Source organism: Perognathus longimembris, chromosome 22 (genome assembly GCF_023159225.1).
Source record: "Perognathus longimembris pacificus isolate PPM17 chromosome 22, ASM2315922v1, whole genome shotgun sequence".
Classification (NCBI taxonomy): domain Eukaryota; kingdom Metazoa; phylum Chordata; class Mammalia; order Rodentia; family Heteromyidae; genus Perognathus; species Perognathus longimembris.
The window spans coordinates 10,584,884-10,601,912 of NC_063182.1; the positions used below are offsets into that span (position 1 = coordinate 10,584,884).

General features: G+C 52.8%; 1 protein-coding gene across 3 annotated transcripts in view; it reads right to left on the reverse strand.

The window, feature by feature from the left end:
* Nucleotides 1–17,029, reverse strand: part of Lhfpl2 (LHFPL tetraspan subfamily member 2) — a 137,674-nt gene that overhangs the window by 4,701 nt on the left and 115,944 nt on the right. For all 3 annotated transcript variants that reach the window (XM_048331578.1, XM_048331577.1, XM_048331579.1), the window contains one exon: nucleotides 13,366–13,952. In XM_048331578.1, the coding sequence (XP_048187535.1) occupies nucleotides 13,366–13,786 (421 nt within the window). In that variant the 5' untranslated portion in view covers nucleotides 13,787–13,952. The remainder of the gene's footprint in view (nucleotides 1–13,365; nucleotides 13,953–17,029) is intronic.

Below are 17,029 nucleotides of genomic sequence, written 5' to 3' on the forward strand. Positions count from 1 at the left end.
CCTCAGTGAGTCTTTTGTTTCTCTTTCTGTCTTGAATGAAATTCTTGGTTTACCACACCAAAGCGTTCAGGTCGTGTAGCCCCAGCCCCGAGGACTTGACCGCATCTGTGGCGGACGAGGCCTGGAAGAGGCGGGGCAGAGCTTGCAGCCACAGAGAGCGCCGCGCTCGCGGCCGGCACCCCGATGGCATCTTCGCCATAGCGGGGCTTGGGGCCTGCCGCGCTCCGTTCCACCGTTCCTAGCGGCACGTGTGCGCCCCGTCTGAAACAGGAAGGCCTTCGAAGCCCATGGGGAGCGCGCTGGCACATGGAAGGTGGTGAAGGTTCCTGTGTACAGTAGTGGATGCCTAAATATGAGGTCAGAATACACCAGCAGGATGAGGACATGGCTGAGACGCGCTAAATTCAGTGGTTCGGTGAACCGCTCTGACTTAGTCAAGTAAGATGCAGTTTAAACCCGAGCTCTGTCATAGTTTAGCATAGCAACCTTAGAAAAGGGTGGGGTTTTTGTGTATTAATACCTGGTCTTGAACTCAGGGCCTCAGTGTTGGCCTTTAGCTGGTGCTCTCATTTCAGCCACAGCTCCACTTCTGGCTTTTTGCTGGTCAATTAGAGATAAAAGTCTTAGAGACTTTCCTGCCTAGGTTGGCTCTGAACCTTCGGCTTCCAGCCTCCTAATAGGATTCCAGGCGTGAAGCACCCCCACCCAGCTAGTAGAGGCCAGGTGTGGACAAAGTCTGCAGAACGCTTCCCACGCTCACAAGGGCCCTGGGAGGCGGGTGTGAGTGCGCATGTGTGCCCAGCCGGCTCGACGAAGGCGGTTCAGAAGGCGTGGCGTGGGGAAGACACCAGGATAGCGGGCTAAAACTCGGCACCTTTGAAAGAACCAACCGTTCTCCATCTGAATCGAAGTTTACTCAGCTGGGAGATCTAAATGATTGAACCAGTTCTTAAGTGTTTTTGAGGCCTCTGACGAACCCCGCTAATTCTGTCTGCATAAAGCCTCACCCAGGACATCATGCTCTCCCGTCGTTTCCTCCTCTAGGACCTCGCTAGGAACCGAAGCTCCGGGGCTGCCCCGGCCCTTCCTCTTCAGGTCAGTGCTGTTGTTTCACAGTTCCGTATTCAGTATTCACCAGCACGGTGTTTCCCTTCATAGCAGCCCTGCCCTGTTAGCAGCCTGTTAGGGCGCGGGCAGCTTTGAAGGGCATGGCCTTTCCTCTGGCAGCTGGAAGCCCTTCCCCCCATGCCGCGCCGCTCGCTCACACCGGCTCCCCGGGGGGTTGCCGCTGGCTGGAGTTTTGAATAAGGACAGCAGAAGGCTCCTCATAAAAGGGCGCCCCGAGTCTCTTGGATATAGGTGGACATGAAGTCCACCCACGAGAGTGACGCAGCGCATCAGTGGTCCATTCCCCCAGCAGACGCGGACAGTCCTGCTCAGGCCTTGGGCGTGGCAGGAGGGATCGCCTTGTGCAGTGACTTTGGTCCCCAGAAGCCAACAGAGCTGTCAGTTCAACAGCCAGTGGCAAGATCATGCAAGATCATGCAAGGCCAGGTAGGCAAAAACCTTCTTTAAAAAGCACATCATTGCTCTTGGTGTTTAAAAACTCCTCTATCTAAGAATTCTAGAAAGCTTGGCGACTCGGGCGACCCCATTAGTGACTGCCACACAGAGGGAGGCACTTGCTGCTACTGGGGAGGAAGGAGGAATCCAGGGGGAAGAATTGGCAGCAGCCCGAGACACGGAGCTGGCACGCTAGGCTGGGGCCCGTGGCGGATGGTATCCTAATCTAACCTACGAGAACACCCTCGTCCTTGTCTGTTCTCCCTCTTGCTAGCAGTCACCCAGCCCACAGCGCCCAGAGGGTCGGGAAAGGGGCCCCTGCGTCTGGAGGGCTGCGCACTGAGGAGTGGTCTCTTTAAGGTTGAGGGCATGACCTTGGCCTCCACCTTCCTACTGGAATCCAAAAAGGAGGTGCAAAGAAGCTTAGTCCCTTCACTGGCCACTGGCCAACGCCACAGCAGGCCGCTCTGGGGCAGCCCCCCTCCCCCCGTGACCTCTGCCCTCTGCTACCTTAGTCACACTATCCTCGCAGCCACGGAACTCACCTGCACAGGAATTTCCTGCCTCTCTCGAGAAGCTAAACACGCACTTTGCGTTTCACTCGGTAATTAAGATCGCGGCTCCCAGCGCTGCCTTCCCACTGCCTGAGGCTGAAGGGCTTAAAAAATGAAACGCGCCACAAACAACCCTAGCCCCATTTGCTCAACACTTGTCATGGAGTAGAAAGGACCGGCTGTAAACGGTCGCCTCCGCGGCCTTGCTGCCGGGGCCCAGGGGAGCCTTGAACCCCGGCGGAGGTGGGAAAGATGACTGTGGATCCGATGGCCCTTCACCTGCAGTGCAGGCCTCAGGCTTTAGGGGTGCGGGGGGCCCTCAACAGCCCAGTATCATGGCTGGCCGTAGCCTTTTCCTCCTCGCGAGGGCTGCTCGGCACAGCTGCTGTGCTCTCTCCTTGCTGACCACGGGGCTGGCGGTGTTTGGGGAGCAGCTCCGGCTCTGGGAACATCGGGGCTGTGGGTCTGCTCCCCCCCCCCCCCCCAAGCCGCCAGGCCACGTGGGCCAAGGAAGAGCCAAGGCTACTATGGGAAGCCACACCGTGGAACACCTCCACCAGCCACAGTCAGGCCCGGCCTGAAGCTGTGGGCGCCCCGAGGACACCACTTAACCCCCCAGAACAGGCTGATGGAGCTTGTCAGCCGCCACGGCCCTGGCTGAGTCACCGGGGCGCAGGCTTCTTGTAGGCAGCAATAGTCAAGGAAGCACGTCGCTGCTTCTCCACGCGCTCCCCCTGCCCACGAGCCTGCCCTTAGCACACTGACGCGTCCCTTAGCTACCTAGGAAGAGTCAGGACGGCTCTCAGCCCTAGGACAGAGCAGCACCCGAGGACTCTGAGCCCCCCTTTCCCCCCGTGGAGAAAACCTGTCTTCCTCTTAGAACCTCCATACATACCTTGCACACTTCCTGACACTTATGGGGTGGCTGTTTATGGAATCAACCTTCTCTCTAGTGAGACACAATTCTGCCTTAGTCTGGCTATGGCCGTAGAGTAGGGTAGCTGTGGTCAAGAGTTCATACATCTAACTCTGAAACCGCCCCTAAAACTCACTTAGGCACATGGAAGAATGCCCGCCTCACGCGATCACACAGAAGAATGCCCACCTCACGCGATCACACGGAAGAATGCCCACCTCACACGATCACACGGAAGAATGCCCACCTCACGCGATCACACGGAAGAATGCCCACCTCACACGATCACACGGAAGAATGCCCACCTCACGCGATCACACGGAAGAATGCCCACCTCACGCGATCACACGGAAGAATGCCCACCTCACGCGATCACACGGAAGAATGTCTGCCACACACGATCACACGGAAGAATGCCCGCCTCACGCGATCACACGGAAGAATGCCCACCTCACACGATCACACGGAAGAATGCCCGCCTCACGCGATCACACGGAAGAATGCCCGCCTCACGCGATCACACGGAAGAATGCCCGCCTCACGCGATCACACGGAAGAATGCCCACCTCACACGATCACACGGAAGAATGCCCACCTCACACGATCACACGGAAGAATGCCCGCCTCACACGATCACACGGAAGAATGCCCGCCTCACGCGATCACACGGAAGAATGCCCGCCTCACACGATCACACGGAAGAATGCCCGCCTCACACGATCACACGGAAGAATGCCCGCCTCACGCGATCACACGGAAGAATGCCCACCTCACGCGATCACACGGAAGAATGTCTGCCACACACGATCACACGGAAGAATGCCCGCCTCACGCGATCACACGGAAGAATGCCCACCTCACACGATCACACGGAAGAATGTCTGCCACACATGATCACACGGAAGAATGCCCGCCTCACGCGATCACACGGAAGAATGTCTGCCTCATGCGATCACACGGAAGAATGCCCGCCTCACACGATCACACGGAAGAATGTCTGCCACACACGATCACATGGAAGAATGCCCGCCTCACGCGATCACACGGAAGAATGCCCACCTCACGCGATTGAACACCCAATACTTCTCTGGAAGAGATGGAGAAATCTACCCAGTGTCGGGTGTTCACCTGAGTCACAGCTATCCTGGGCCTCTTGAGGTGTGGCTCGTGGTGTTCCCTGAGCGTGGGCCGAGCCCACTCAGTATCCACCGCAGTGCAGCGTGCACGTGGCTATCTCACATGACCCACGCGTGCCCGTGGCCTCAGAAGCCCTTGTCAGCTTGCTACCGGCACAGGAGCACAGCAAGCCGGGAGCACTCCTCATAGAGTGTCACGTCATCTGCCATATCCAGCACTGTGCGCTGCTTCCATGTTTTCCCATCTCCACGTGGAGAAGGCTCAAGGCTCCGCTCTTGGTCCTTTCCCGTGGCGGTGCCCTGTGGATGGCACTTGGTCCTGTGGCTTTAAATACGCACTGCGATTGTCTCCTGGATGCTCATCACCACGTTTAACCACAGAGCTGCAGCTCCAGCTGCCGGCTTGATCTCCACCCGGATCTCCTAGGTATTTAAGATCATGTCCAAACCCGAGCTGGCTTTCCAGTTTTCACCTTGGCAGTTCACTTCTCATGCTCTTCAGGAATAAGATGGCACCTTTGACTCCTGTGTTTCCTGCAATGTCCACGTGAGTGTTCCAGGAAAACCTTTATTTCGAGGGTTCTTGTAGCTTGGAATATTTTCAGTTACCATGGCCAGCTTTTTTATTTCCTTCAAAGGCTTGGATTCTGTCTCATCTCAGTGAATCTTACTCTGAGTCTACAATGTATTATAATCACCTCCCCCGCCCCCCACTCCAGCGTAGCCCAGCCTTTCCTACCCGTCTCACCCATCACCTGTAACACTTTATTGACCTTGCCTGTTGTTATCTGTCCCCTCTAGCTTGAATGTCTACTCTGTGATGGAGGACATAATGTCCCAACTGACTGGTATTAGTCTGTGGTGATTAGTAAGTTGGTCAATTAGATACATGAAGAGCTAGAGTGATGATTATATTACAATTCAAAGTGAAGCCCATGTGGGAAGTTCTTGCTAACTTCTGGAAATAGTTGGAGTAAAACCTTCATTTGATAGCATGAATCTCACGGATTGGCAGTTTTGGCCAACAGGCAGCCCATTCAGGTGCCAAACCACTGGTCTGGCCTCTTACTTAAGTGCCTATGCTGAAAACCACCTCCCTGGCTACAGAAAGCAGCTGCTGTTGAGAGGCATACAGAAAATAGTAGTAAGTCAAGTAAGTGTAACAGGTTTTCAATTATGTAGAGGCCACTCGTTAGCCATACAACTCTGAAATGATTCTAACTCCTCCTAGCCGGAGCCCTCACTGGGAACGGCTGAAAGGAGAGCAGGAAGTGGAGAGATGGAGAAGGGTAGGAAAATGACAGGTGAGAAGCTAAGGGGACAGAGATGAAGAGGCCCAGGCATCTGTGAGGGAAGCAAGGTGGTCTCCCCCAACAGAGTGTGGAGACAGGAAGGACTCTGCGAGAGCACTGCGGGAGCCAGCGGAGGGCGGGCAGAGCACAGACCTCCACCACCCTGGAGAAGCTCCTGCTGGCAGCCTGGAGACAATTCCAGGCCAGTGAGGAGAAGCGCGGGGGGCAGGTCTCTGTGATTCCACTAGAGGAACCGATCAAGCCAAGGCCCATCTCTGCGGGGGTGCAGCGCCCAGGTATGCGCCACCCCAGGCACTAGATCCTAGCGCATGCTGGGTCACACACACCTCAGTGCTTCCCTCTGTTTCCCATCTATCACCCCCCCCCCCCCGCAAGCCATCTTCCATCCTGACCTTGGGGAGTCATTTTGGAAGTCCCTCAAAGCCACCTGTGGGCCATCAACTGTTGGGAAATGGGGACGTTTTCTTTCACAACACCCTGAGGTAGTGACCCTGAGGAGGACACACCCTAGCAGATTGCATCTGGCTCCTTCTCCACTGGGCTGGCCATGGATTCTTCTAGAAGAGCAGGGCAGGGGCTCTCAGTCACCGACACAGAGCTCAAGTATGTTCCCGCCACTCTCTTAGAGTTTCATGGGTGAAAACTTGTAAAAAATTAGGAGTAAACTGGGAAGTTCACATCTTTTCTGTGTGTGCTAATATAAGGACACTGAAAATATTTCATAAAATCTGACTCGTAAATGCTACGTTGGACATACTGAGTTCTCCCCGCGTTGGTCTCTCGCCTTCCTGTGGACTGGCGGACTAGCAGAGTGGCCCTCGTGGGGGGCTGGGGTGTGCGCGGGCACTGGTCTGGAGGACACGGGGCCTCTTTCTGAGGAGGCTGTGTCTTTACTGTTCATATACCAAGGATGGCGGGAAGGAGGTTCTCTGTAAGTTTTCTGTCTCAAGAGTCTGACTGAAAACTACTTCTTGTTGCATCTAGCTTGAAAAGTTTCAGGAGCTTATGGGCAGGCTATACTAGGGCCCCACTTTTTGACATTCAGGGACTTCTCACTAAGGGGTCAGTCCACTAGTAACGAAAAGGGTTTGCGGTTGATGACTCAGTGCCTTGGTACAGTAATGTCAGAGGTGCTTAACTGAAATTTTCTGAAGGCTGTGGCGATGCTTAGAGGACTCTGGTATGATAGCCACTCTCTACTCACCCTCCCATGGTGGCGTAATTGGCAAGGAAAGTAGTCTTCAGGACAGGGGTGGAAACAAGATGAGAGCAGCCCCACTGAATTCCGCGACTGACAATCTGAATATGGTTATGATAAAAAGGATCTTATAACCAAGATCCCCACAGAAAGTTTCTGCTGTAGTTACTTCAAATGAATGGCTATATATGAACAGGTCCTTAGGATGTCCTTAGGATAGAAGTGGCCTGGCTGCCACTCTGCATTTTGACTTGAACGTTACACATATTTGTACTGCTTTGTTGTGGGGGGAGAAGAGGACAGAGGGTCAAACCCAGGGTCTTGCGACTGGAACTAAAGCCCTCTCTCACTGAGCTACATTCAGTCACCACGTTTTAAGAGCAGTATCTTACTGTGTGGGCTAGGCTTGGCCTTGATCTTGTGATCCTCCTGCTACTACTTTCCAAGTTCTAGAATTATAGGTTTGTTGTGTTTTAATACTGGCTTCAAATTCTCAATATATGCCAGGTGCCAGTGGCTCATGTCTGTAAACCTAGCTACTTAAGAGGCTGAGACCTGAGCATCACAGTTTGAAGGCACCCAGAGCAAGAAAGCTCATGAGACTCTTACCTCCAACTAACCACCAAAAAGTCAGAAGTGGAGCTGTGGCTCAAGTAGTAGAGCACCAGCTTTGAGCTAAAAAGTTAAGGAACAGTGCTCAAGTCCTGAGTTCAAACCCAGTGCTGGCACATATACACAAAATATGTATTCTTAGATTTAGTCTCTTTGAGGGCTATCTTCTGAAAAGCTGATTACTGGCCCCTTAATAAAGCTACTGGCATGAGAAAATCATATATAATACATGAAGTCATACATGTGACTGATTGTACCTGGATTATTTTAAGAGTGTTTTTACAGTTTGGCTTACCATTGCCTTAAGCTCTTAAAACTGAGTGCCTGAACTGCTCATGTAAATATTCAGCCATGTTTAATGGATTATTTGTTAATGTGATTCAAACATAGATCATCCATGGCTGATCTAATTAAGAGGTTACCATGGCAAACCATGTCTACATTTTATTTGCATATCAATTGTTATGTCTGAATGTGAAAAAGCATTTGCAGTTTTAGTCCTTACAGATGATTAAAAAAACAAGATCCCAATCTGTCTCTAGATTTAGAGACCTGTCCACTTGTATTTAGGCAGTTGTTGTTTTCTGTTGTTATGGTTGCCTTCGTTTGTTGGTTCTTTAGGGCTTATGTGCTTTCTAATACAGCTTGGGAGCAGAAACTCCAACTGTAGGTCCCTGCCTGCAAATCTTCGCGCTTAGGCAGCCAATGTACAGCTCTTGAAATTGACGTTGAATTCTGTCCCGGCCCATCCTAACGTTTCTACATTCTTTACTTTTTATCAAGAAGGGACTACCCTCGGGACTAACGGAGGTGCAGATGCATTGCTAAGCGTGTCATGCGCATGGGACTTGGAGGTTGACTAGAACATGGCACCGCTAGCCTGGCTTCCGGTGGGAGTGTTGTTAAAGGAATCGAGAGCTCTCTTTCAGAGGCCAAGAAACACCCAGGGGAAGCAAAACTGTATATCCCCTATACTTTTCCTTCTCAGAGGAAATATGAAATTGGGCAAGCGAGGTAACCCTACATTCTTAGAGAATTTGTCGGGTATGACATAATGGCACTGTTTCCGGTGCCCGTTTCTTTTCTAACGCGAATCCAGTTCCTCTGGCTGGGACTGAATGAACGGGAGATTAGCCAAGTGCAAGTTGGCAGCTGCCTGGGTTGAAGTCACCTGATGCTTCTGTGAGGAAACACCAGTGGGAGTGCCGGTCCCGGCTAGCGCCCAGGGTAGAGTTCCTGCCCACTCGCTTCTCCACGTGTGCAAATTCACCCAAATCAAGTCAATTCTGCAGAAGCAAAAGCAAACCCATCTCCCCGGATTCCTGGGCCTCTCTATGCTCAAGGCCAGTGTTCCACCAGGTGAGCCACAGTGCCACTTGCAGCTTGTTTTCTGTGTAGTTTACTCTCTAGGCTGGCTTTGAACCGTGATCCTCAGATCCCAGCCTCCTGAGTAGCTAGCATTATAGGCATGAGCCACCAATGCCGGTTTCCTTTTTCTTCTTATCTGCCCCATTCCTTAACTGCTTCGCTCACAGGGGCAACCGCGCAGACCGAGGAAGCCGAGAGCCCGGGAGACACGGAGGCCTGAGAGGGAAGACTGCAGGCAGCCGGCAGCGGGGCCCAGCGGCTCATATGCTAGTCCAACCCACACGAGTCCCCGCGGAGCGCCAGGCAGGCGGTGCCAGCACAAGTGAGCCAAATCCTGAGCTCATTGTAATGGCTTCGTCCCAAACCTGAGTCACTGGGGATTCCGCAGACTTGTGAGGGAGGCCTGCGTGCATCCAGAACAAACTGCTTGATGCTGTCATGGAAAACCTGGATCTTTGCGTTCTACAGTTTCACTATGGATTACATCCAGGTCACAACCTAAGGAAGACAGCTGGCAAAAATAAAATAAATAAAAATAAAAAAATAGCCCTGCTGGCTGGTTACCCCGCTTAGGGAATGAATCCCGGGGGATCTGAACGCATGTGTGTCTCTGGTTCTGCCAAGTCCTCGACGTGCTCCCGCCCAGTGAAGACCGATCAGCCGAGACGGAGGTTGGGGTGTGTGTGTGGGGGGGGGGGTCTGAAAGCCACCTGCAGCCAGACTCCAGTGTGGAAGCCGCCGAGAGAGGAGAGCGGCCCGGAGGGGAGTGAGAGGAAGACGATTCTCCTCCTGATACTCCTGTCATCTTCTGCTTTTTCAAAACTGCTGTGAGGCCCTAGGAACGCGGAGCCCTGGTGGGCGCCCTGTGTCAGCCCAGGGGCCTCTCGGGACTTGAAGACCATGAAAGTTAGCCTGTTCCTTATTCCTCTTCCTTAGAATGTAGCAATTCTTGGAAATGAAAAATAAGCTTCACTCTTCAAAACAAATGAGAATGCATTCTCATTTACAAGTGATAAAACCAAGGCTTTCGGGAGCGAGGTAAGTTGGTCAATGTTTCATAGCTACGTTATTTTCTGGACTGGGGTTCTAAACCCAGGCCTGGTGCTTGCTGGGCATTCTACCACCTGAGCTTCGACTTGTTGTTTTTCCTTTTTTGTATTTTTTTTTTTCTGGCCAGTCCTGGGCCTTGAACTCAGGGCCTGAGCACTGTCCCTGGCTTCCTTTTGCTCAAGGCTAGCACTCTGCCACTTGAACCACAGCGCCACTTCTGGCCATTTTCTGTATATGTGGTGCTGGGGAATTGAACCCAGGGCCTCATGTATACGAGGCAAGCACTCTTGCCACTAGGCCATATCCCCAGCCCCTGTTGTTTTTTTCAAGCCTCACGTTCTCGCTCAGGCAGCCTTGGACTGCCTTCCTCTTACCTCCACTTCCCTGGCAGCCGCGCCGTTACATGTGTGCGCCACCATGCCCGGCCCTGCCCTGCGCTCTCAATCGCTACTGAGAGTGAGTGCCAACACCCAGCGCACAAGTCTTTAGCAATCACTATTGGGCCAGGCCTCGAAGGCAATTCAAGTTAACTAGCTTATTAGTAATAGTTTGGGGTTCTTGGTTTTTAAAATTTTTCTCAAGTAACTTAGGAATGGCTTTCCATTGAAGCAACATATTCTTTACTATTCAACTACTAAAACCTTAATGATTCATACTTTTGTACACAATGAAAGCTATAAGCCAATGACCTATTCTTTAAAATTATGTGTAGCAAGTAAGTTTTGCAATATCATGATTTTGCATTTAGTCAGATTCAAAAAAAAATCCTTTCTGCCAAAAGGACTCCTTGTGTTAACTCTGGCAGGAGGCTCCTGTCTCCCCATTTGTTTCCATATGAGCGGATAGGGTTTAGGGCATGGGAGATGGAAGGCTGACGCTGCTCACAGCTGCGCGCCCAAGGCTACGGCCTGCACTGACCAGGTGCTACAGCAGCTGGGCAGAGCGGAGAGAAAGCAGCCAGTTGCTTCGCACACCCTTTGGCCGCTTTCTCAGTCATCCAGTCCAGGCCAAAGCTGGAACTTACACTGACGTGAACTGCTTGATATGGAAAACACAGGCCCCTGAGCCTCTCAGCAGATCTGCCCCTCTCCGCTAAAGAAGGCTCCCTCCTTTCTCATGATCTCTTCTCCCAGCCTACAACGAGACAGGCTGCAGAGCCACAAAAACGACTTCTTCCTGGGTTTCAGTGCTTGGCCTCAGACCAAGGGCCCCTAGAGAGCAGAGTGACTAGACAGGAATTACCTCCTGCCAATTTAAAATTGTGAGTAATTTCAGAAATTTTGAGATACTGCCTAAGTCGTAGGGGTGGAAAGAAAATCCAAGTTTCTTTAGAAAAGTTAGACTTTTGGAAGAGGCAGATAAGCCCCTGGGGTGTCCCTTAACGTCTCTTTGACTCTTAATTTTTTTTTTTGTTATCTTTAAGTAGTTGTACAAAGGAGTTGCCATTCACTGAAGCAGTTTATGGATATAGTGCTTCTTTATCAATGCCTAGAAGCCTTAAACTCACTTCATGTGTGAATACTGGGATATACATTCTGAATTTTGTGCAAAATAAATGTAGTTGCCATTTATGTGAAGCATCAAACAACACAACAGTTTGTTAGGCTAATGCTTGTTTTAGAAAGGGAATTCACTGGACTAACCCTTTACTGAAAGCTTCATGTAAATAGCCTTCAAGACCAAAAGATGTCTTCATTTCACTTCTAAACTGCAAAGAACAGGTTTTATGTTGGTGCCCAGGAGTCCTGCCTCATGCTACGAATGGCCACTGGTTTGCTGGAAGGCACTCTCCATTTCCCACTGCTGGAAGGCAAGCCAGGAGTCTCGCCTGCATGCTAGCAAACTAAGAAACCCAGGTGAAGGAATGAAACCACAGAGGATTTTAAATTCAACATGGTAGGCAAAGTTAAATAAGTCACCCTCCCAAGTCAAACAGGGCTCTTCAACAGGATTAATACATTGTGGTGCTGGCTTTGCTTTACCTGTGTGTTTATTTTGACTTTTCAAAAGACTTTGGAAACACTTCACAAAGGTCTTAAGATAGACACCTGAGGCACTGTCTGAGAGGTGAAATGTTGAGCCTGACACCTTGCAGATTACAGAAGTGAATCCAAAGGGAACAGACAATAAGCTTCACTGGGCCAAAAGTCAAAGATTTAAAACATCTTAAAGTAAGGCCATATTTTCCACTCTCCCTCTTTTTCAGAAGAGGAATGCTAAGGTCTAGAGAGGTGGTCTGTTTATTTGGTCTCTCAGATTCCCAGAGTGCCTTAGACTGCCAGGGTCACGCATGTACACTAATCCTGGCAGATAAATGAGGGTCCAGCGCCTGTATTCCTAGCTGAGATCTGAGAATGGAGGTTTGAAGCCATCCTGAGCAGAACAGAACAGCCCATGGACTCTTAGCTCCACTTAGCCATCAAAAAGTTGGAAGTAGAGGTGTGGCTCAAGTGGAAAGAGTGCCAGCCTTGAGCAAAAAAAGAAAAGATTGCCATTTTGAGACCCTGAGTTTAAGGACCCTCGGTGTCTGAATGTGCATTCTCAGGCCACTCAAAGAGAAAGGGTCCTGGGGCTCAGTCCATTCCCCACATCCCCCCTCCCCAAAACCATATCACAGTCGGCCCCTAAGGCCTGAGGAACAGAGAACTTTATCTTATCAGCTGTTTGAAAAACTCTTGTCATTTGATCTGTTTATTTGGAAGCTAGCCCTGCTGAGCTCAAGCTTTTGCTATGAGGCAGACTGGAGTTCATTCATTTGGGGTCTGTTTCTCCGCAGCCCTGGAGGCAGAGCTCAGGCTCTCACTGCTGAAGACCTCCCTGCCTTGCGCTTTCTAATGGCTGAGAAGAATCTCTTGGGCCCCTCGGTGGGGCTATGATGGATGCCTGCTCCTCCTGCTGGAGTTGAGCTTCATAAACAGGTTGGTTAGAAAGTAACCCCCTCCCCCAATCAGACTCAGCCTGCCACTTCCACACAAAAAGAGCCCCTGGAGCCCAGACTCCACCTTTAGCCCCCTGGGGATGCTAGAAGTGCTGAGGGTAGTGGCCCTTTCCCTACAGTGCACAGCTTTCCCCCCGGGTCACTGGAAAGAGCTCTAACTTTTTTCCCACCCATTTCCAACAAGATCACGAGTGAGAAACTCCCGGAAGGTGGACGTTTGCATGCATTTTCTGATCTGAGTGCACAGAACATTCTGTCAGACAGTTTACATGAGAACATCACTTAACACAAAGCATCTGATGCAAATTCCTTCCTAGCCTGCATGGTCGGTCCAGAGCTGAAATCCTGCGGGGAGGGGGGCCTTCCCTGCCCCCACTGTATACAAGGTGCTTGCACACCTTGGGGGGCTTGCTGCAGGTGAGACCTCCCTCCCTGAGTTCTCCCACGTGACACAAAGCACACTTTGGATCTATCGGGCAAACCAAGAGTAGGATTCCAGCAACCCTCAACAACTCAGACTCCCGGGAAACACGAGCCAGGCGGGGAGCCCCTGCCAGGCCCGAGGAGAGCAGGTGACAGACCGGACCCAGGTCCCCCCACAGGCCGGCCACAGGCCAGGAAGAGACTGTCAGCAAGGAAACCCCAGTCTACAGCTCCAGAGGCAGCAGGAAGGGAGTGGAAAGCGCGGGTCCCCCCCTCCACCCACCCCGCGCTCACCTGCGATGCCCTGCAGGAGCCCGCAGACGTTGAAGATGCTCTTCTTCATGATGCTCTGCACGCACATGGTGAACACCGACACCAGGGCCACCACGCACAGGATGAAGATCCCCACGGCCAGGAAGATGGCCGTGGCCTGCCAGAAGCCGCTGGCGATCTCGCCGAAGCTGTCGGCGTAGGGCCCGCACAGCGTGTCCCGCGGCACGTGCTGCACGCCCGGGTTGCGGATGCAGCGGGCGTAGATGCCCAGGGTCGGGCGGCGGGGCTCGGCGGCGCCCGCGGGCTCGGCGCGCCCGCCGCGGCCCTGGGCCCCCGCGATCAGCCAGTCGGCGCTCATGAAGGCGATGAGCTCCGCGAAGGCCACGGCGATGCTCAGGAGCGTCCACAGCATGGAGCGGCAGGTGACGATGACATGACACATGGTGCCGCTCGCCGCGGGGACGGGGCGGTGGGCGCGCGGCAGACAGCCCGGGGCGGCCCGGGAGGGAGGCGGCGGCGGCGGCCGGTGGGCGCGGGTCGTTCACTCCGGGGGACCGGCGGCGGCATTCATGCTGAGGGACCCGGCGTCCCCAACTCGGCGGCCTCACCTAAGGCAGAGAGCGGAGAGCGGGGCGTGAGCGGCTCCCGGGCCCCGCCTCCCCGCCCGCCCCCGGGACGCCCGCCACCTTCCCGCCTCCCGCTCCCACCCGCCCGCCCGGCCAGCGCCAGCCCCGCCCGCAGCCCCGCGGGATCGGGGTGGCGAGGGGGTGGGGGGGCGGGGTGCGCGCGCACCCTGGGCTCAGCCGGCCTGCGGCGGGGGGCATCTGACGGGTGGCTTTCTTTCCGGGCTCACGACTCGGGGTGACTGGATCTGGGGCCGCGGGGCAGGAAGGGGGAGGCGGGGCCCGCGCCCAGCGCAGGGTCACCGGCGGCCGGGCCGGGCCCTGCCCCGGGGCTCCGGGTCACCCGGGCGCCACCGGCAGGGGACCAGGTGGCACGGCTGGCCGCGCCTCGGGGTTCCACAGGTCCTCGGAAGCCCTCGCCGCCGGGATGGCCGCCGCTCCAAGATAACTTTTTTAAAGAAAGATTCTTTTTTTTTAAGCCTCTCGCCAAAACCTTTGCTCAGCCCGAGGCCGGCCTGCCCATCGAATGACTGGCGGAGACTCGCTTTCTGGCTGCGAGGAAAATCCCATGGAAAAGAAACAAAACATCACTGCCCAAATTGATTTCTCACATTTGGGGGGGGGCACGATGATTTATATAATAATTTATACTAATCAAAGAGGAAAAGTTTCAGGGAAGAGTTTGTAACTTTGCTGGGGAAAATCACTTAAACCAGAGGCATGAGTGACCACCACGTGTCACTACAACTGGGTCCACTTGTTGACAACAGAAAGTTGTTCCAGAAGAATGCGTTTCTTAAACGGGTCCCAATTCATCCCATGTGCCACTGCCCGAGCGCCAGTTCACCCCAGGTCTGCAACTCAACATGCCCATTGTTTCTGATTTCACAGAGGACTCATTCTGTTCCCAAGGACAAATGACTTCATTACCAGAGGACTCTGCCCCGCCGGCTCAACCCTCCTTCGGAGCCTGAACCCCGAAACAAGGGCTGGCAGTGCTGGTGTGCAGTCCCATTTTCTACTCCCTCTCGAAGGTCAGGCGAGATCAAGCAGCTCACATCTGACATCTGGGCACATGGCCCTGCTCTGAATGACTCCATCTCATTAACCCAGGTCATGTCAATTCCATGAGAGCCACAAAGCCCACTGGGCACACTGGGCTCCGGTGGGGTGAGGACTTAAGGGGACAGGGAGAAGCAGAAAAATAAGGAAACTTAAGGGTTACTGCTCCTACACCACACACCAGCTGCCTGCTGACAGACATTGTAGTGAACGCTGGTGACTCAAGCATGCAACATGACGCTTAAAACTCCCCATCCCTGTTCTTACACAAGTGTAGCAACGGGGACATACCCGTGTAATTGTCAGGGTGTGTATGAAGCAGGGCTGTGTGCAGCCCTGGGTAAGGGAAAGGAGGTATGTTCCACTGACAGAGATTTAGGGTCTGGGTTCCAAAGCCAGCTCCACTCCGGTCTCCTAGATGATGTCATTGCCCCACCCGCAGTGGAGCTAGTGAGGGTACCCACCTCCCAAGACGGGAGGGACAGGGAAGAACCTTTAAAAGTACTCATCAATAAGCACCAACCCCATTCTGTCAGAGTTCTCCCTAACGTTAATGTCTCCGGCCAGATGAGAGCAAAACCAGTGCTGGTGTGTGACTCAGCTGATGAAACAGGCTGTTAGCATTAGCCAGAATGCGGGACCTCCTTCATTCCCCACCCCCCTCCCCAGCGTTACAAGCGCAGAAGCCTTTAGTAAACCACTAATACATGCAATTTGGTGTAGGTGATAATGAAAATGTTCTTGGAGAGAATGAGAAAATGAACCAGGATGCCTTCCTGAAGGCTTTGAGAGGCTATACCTACCCACCAGGCTCAGGAACTTTCGAACAGGCAGAAGCAGCCCAAAGCCTTTCCAGGTGGTTATGAAAATAATTTGCTATTATACCCAGCCTCTGTCCCTCTCCTAAAGAAGATGAGTTTTCAAGGTAAATATGCCATCTATTTCTTCTTTTCTTTTCTTTCTCCCCCCCCCCACCTTTTTGCCAGTTCTGGGCCTTGAACTCAGGGCTGTCCCTGGCTTCTTTTTGCTCAAGGTAAGCACTCTATCATTTGAATCACAGTGCCACTTCTGGCTTTTTCTATATATGTGGTGCTGAGGAATCAAACCCAGGGCTTCGTGTAGACGAGGCGAGCACTCTACCACTAGGCCATATTCCCAGCCCAACAATATATATGTGACCACTTGCTGAACTGCAAAAGTCTGCTGCAACCTTTTAGGTGACTTGTATCTTACTGACCACCATTCTGAGTATGAGTACAATTTCCAAAGCAAAGGCTGTGCAATTTCAAAAGCGGAGAAGATGGGGCCGATGAGCTCATTATTAGCTAAGTGGTCCCCGCCAAATTTAAGGCAGGATTATTTAAGGATCCTCCATACGTAAACTATCTCTTTCCATGTGTGCTCAAGCAATTCCCATCCAGATTCCCACGTCAGCACAGGCAGGGCTGCAATGAGGCCTCCATTCTTCAGTTTTGAGCCAGGAGATAAGAAGTTTGGGTCTCCCTGACAAGTTTGCCGAGTGCCGCTATCAGAGGACCGACATGCTATGTAAAGCCAAGGAGCTGAAATGGGAGCTTTCCAGGCCTCTAAGCCAAGTCCACGGGATGCTGCGACAAAGGAGACCTGGCGAGGCAGCGGGCTGGGCTCCGTGGAGAGGCAGTCGTGCCTACAAAGAGGAAACAGGTCTTCACTGTAGATCCCCGTGAGCCACAGGGACGCGGGGCCCAGCGGCTTGTCAGCAGGGGCACTCACTGCCTTCACTGTAATCCCTGCTCCCACAAAGTCCCACCAAACCAGACCCCCACTGCCACTTCAGCGCAAGCCTCCTCACTACAGTCCCCGGGACACCGGACTTTGTTGTCACGTCCCTGATAGTTTGGGCAATCTGGTCAGTCTCCGACTTTCAGAAAATAATACTGCAGTCACAATGAAACATAATGTAAAGCCCTTTAGCAAATAATTTACAAAAAAAAAAAGAATCACGCAGAAACTTACAACAG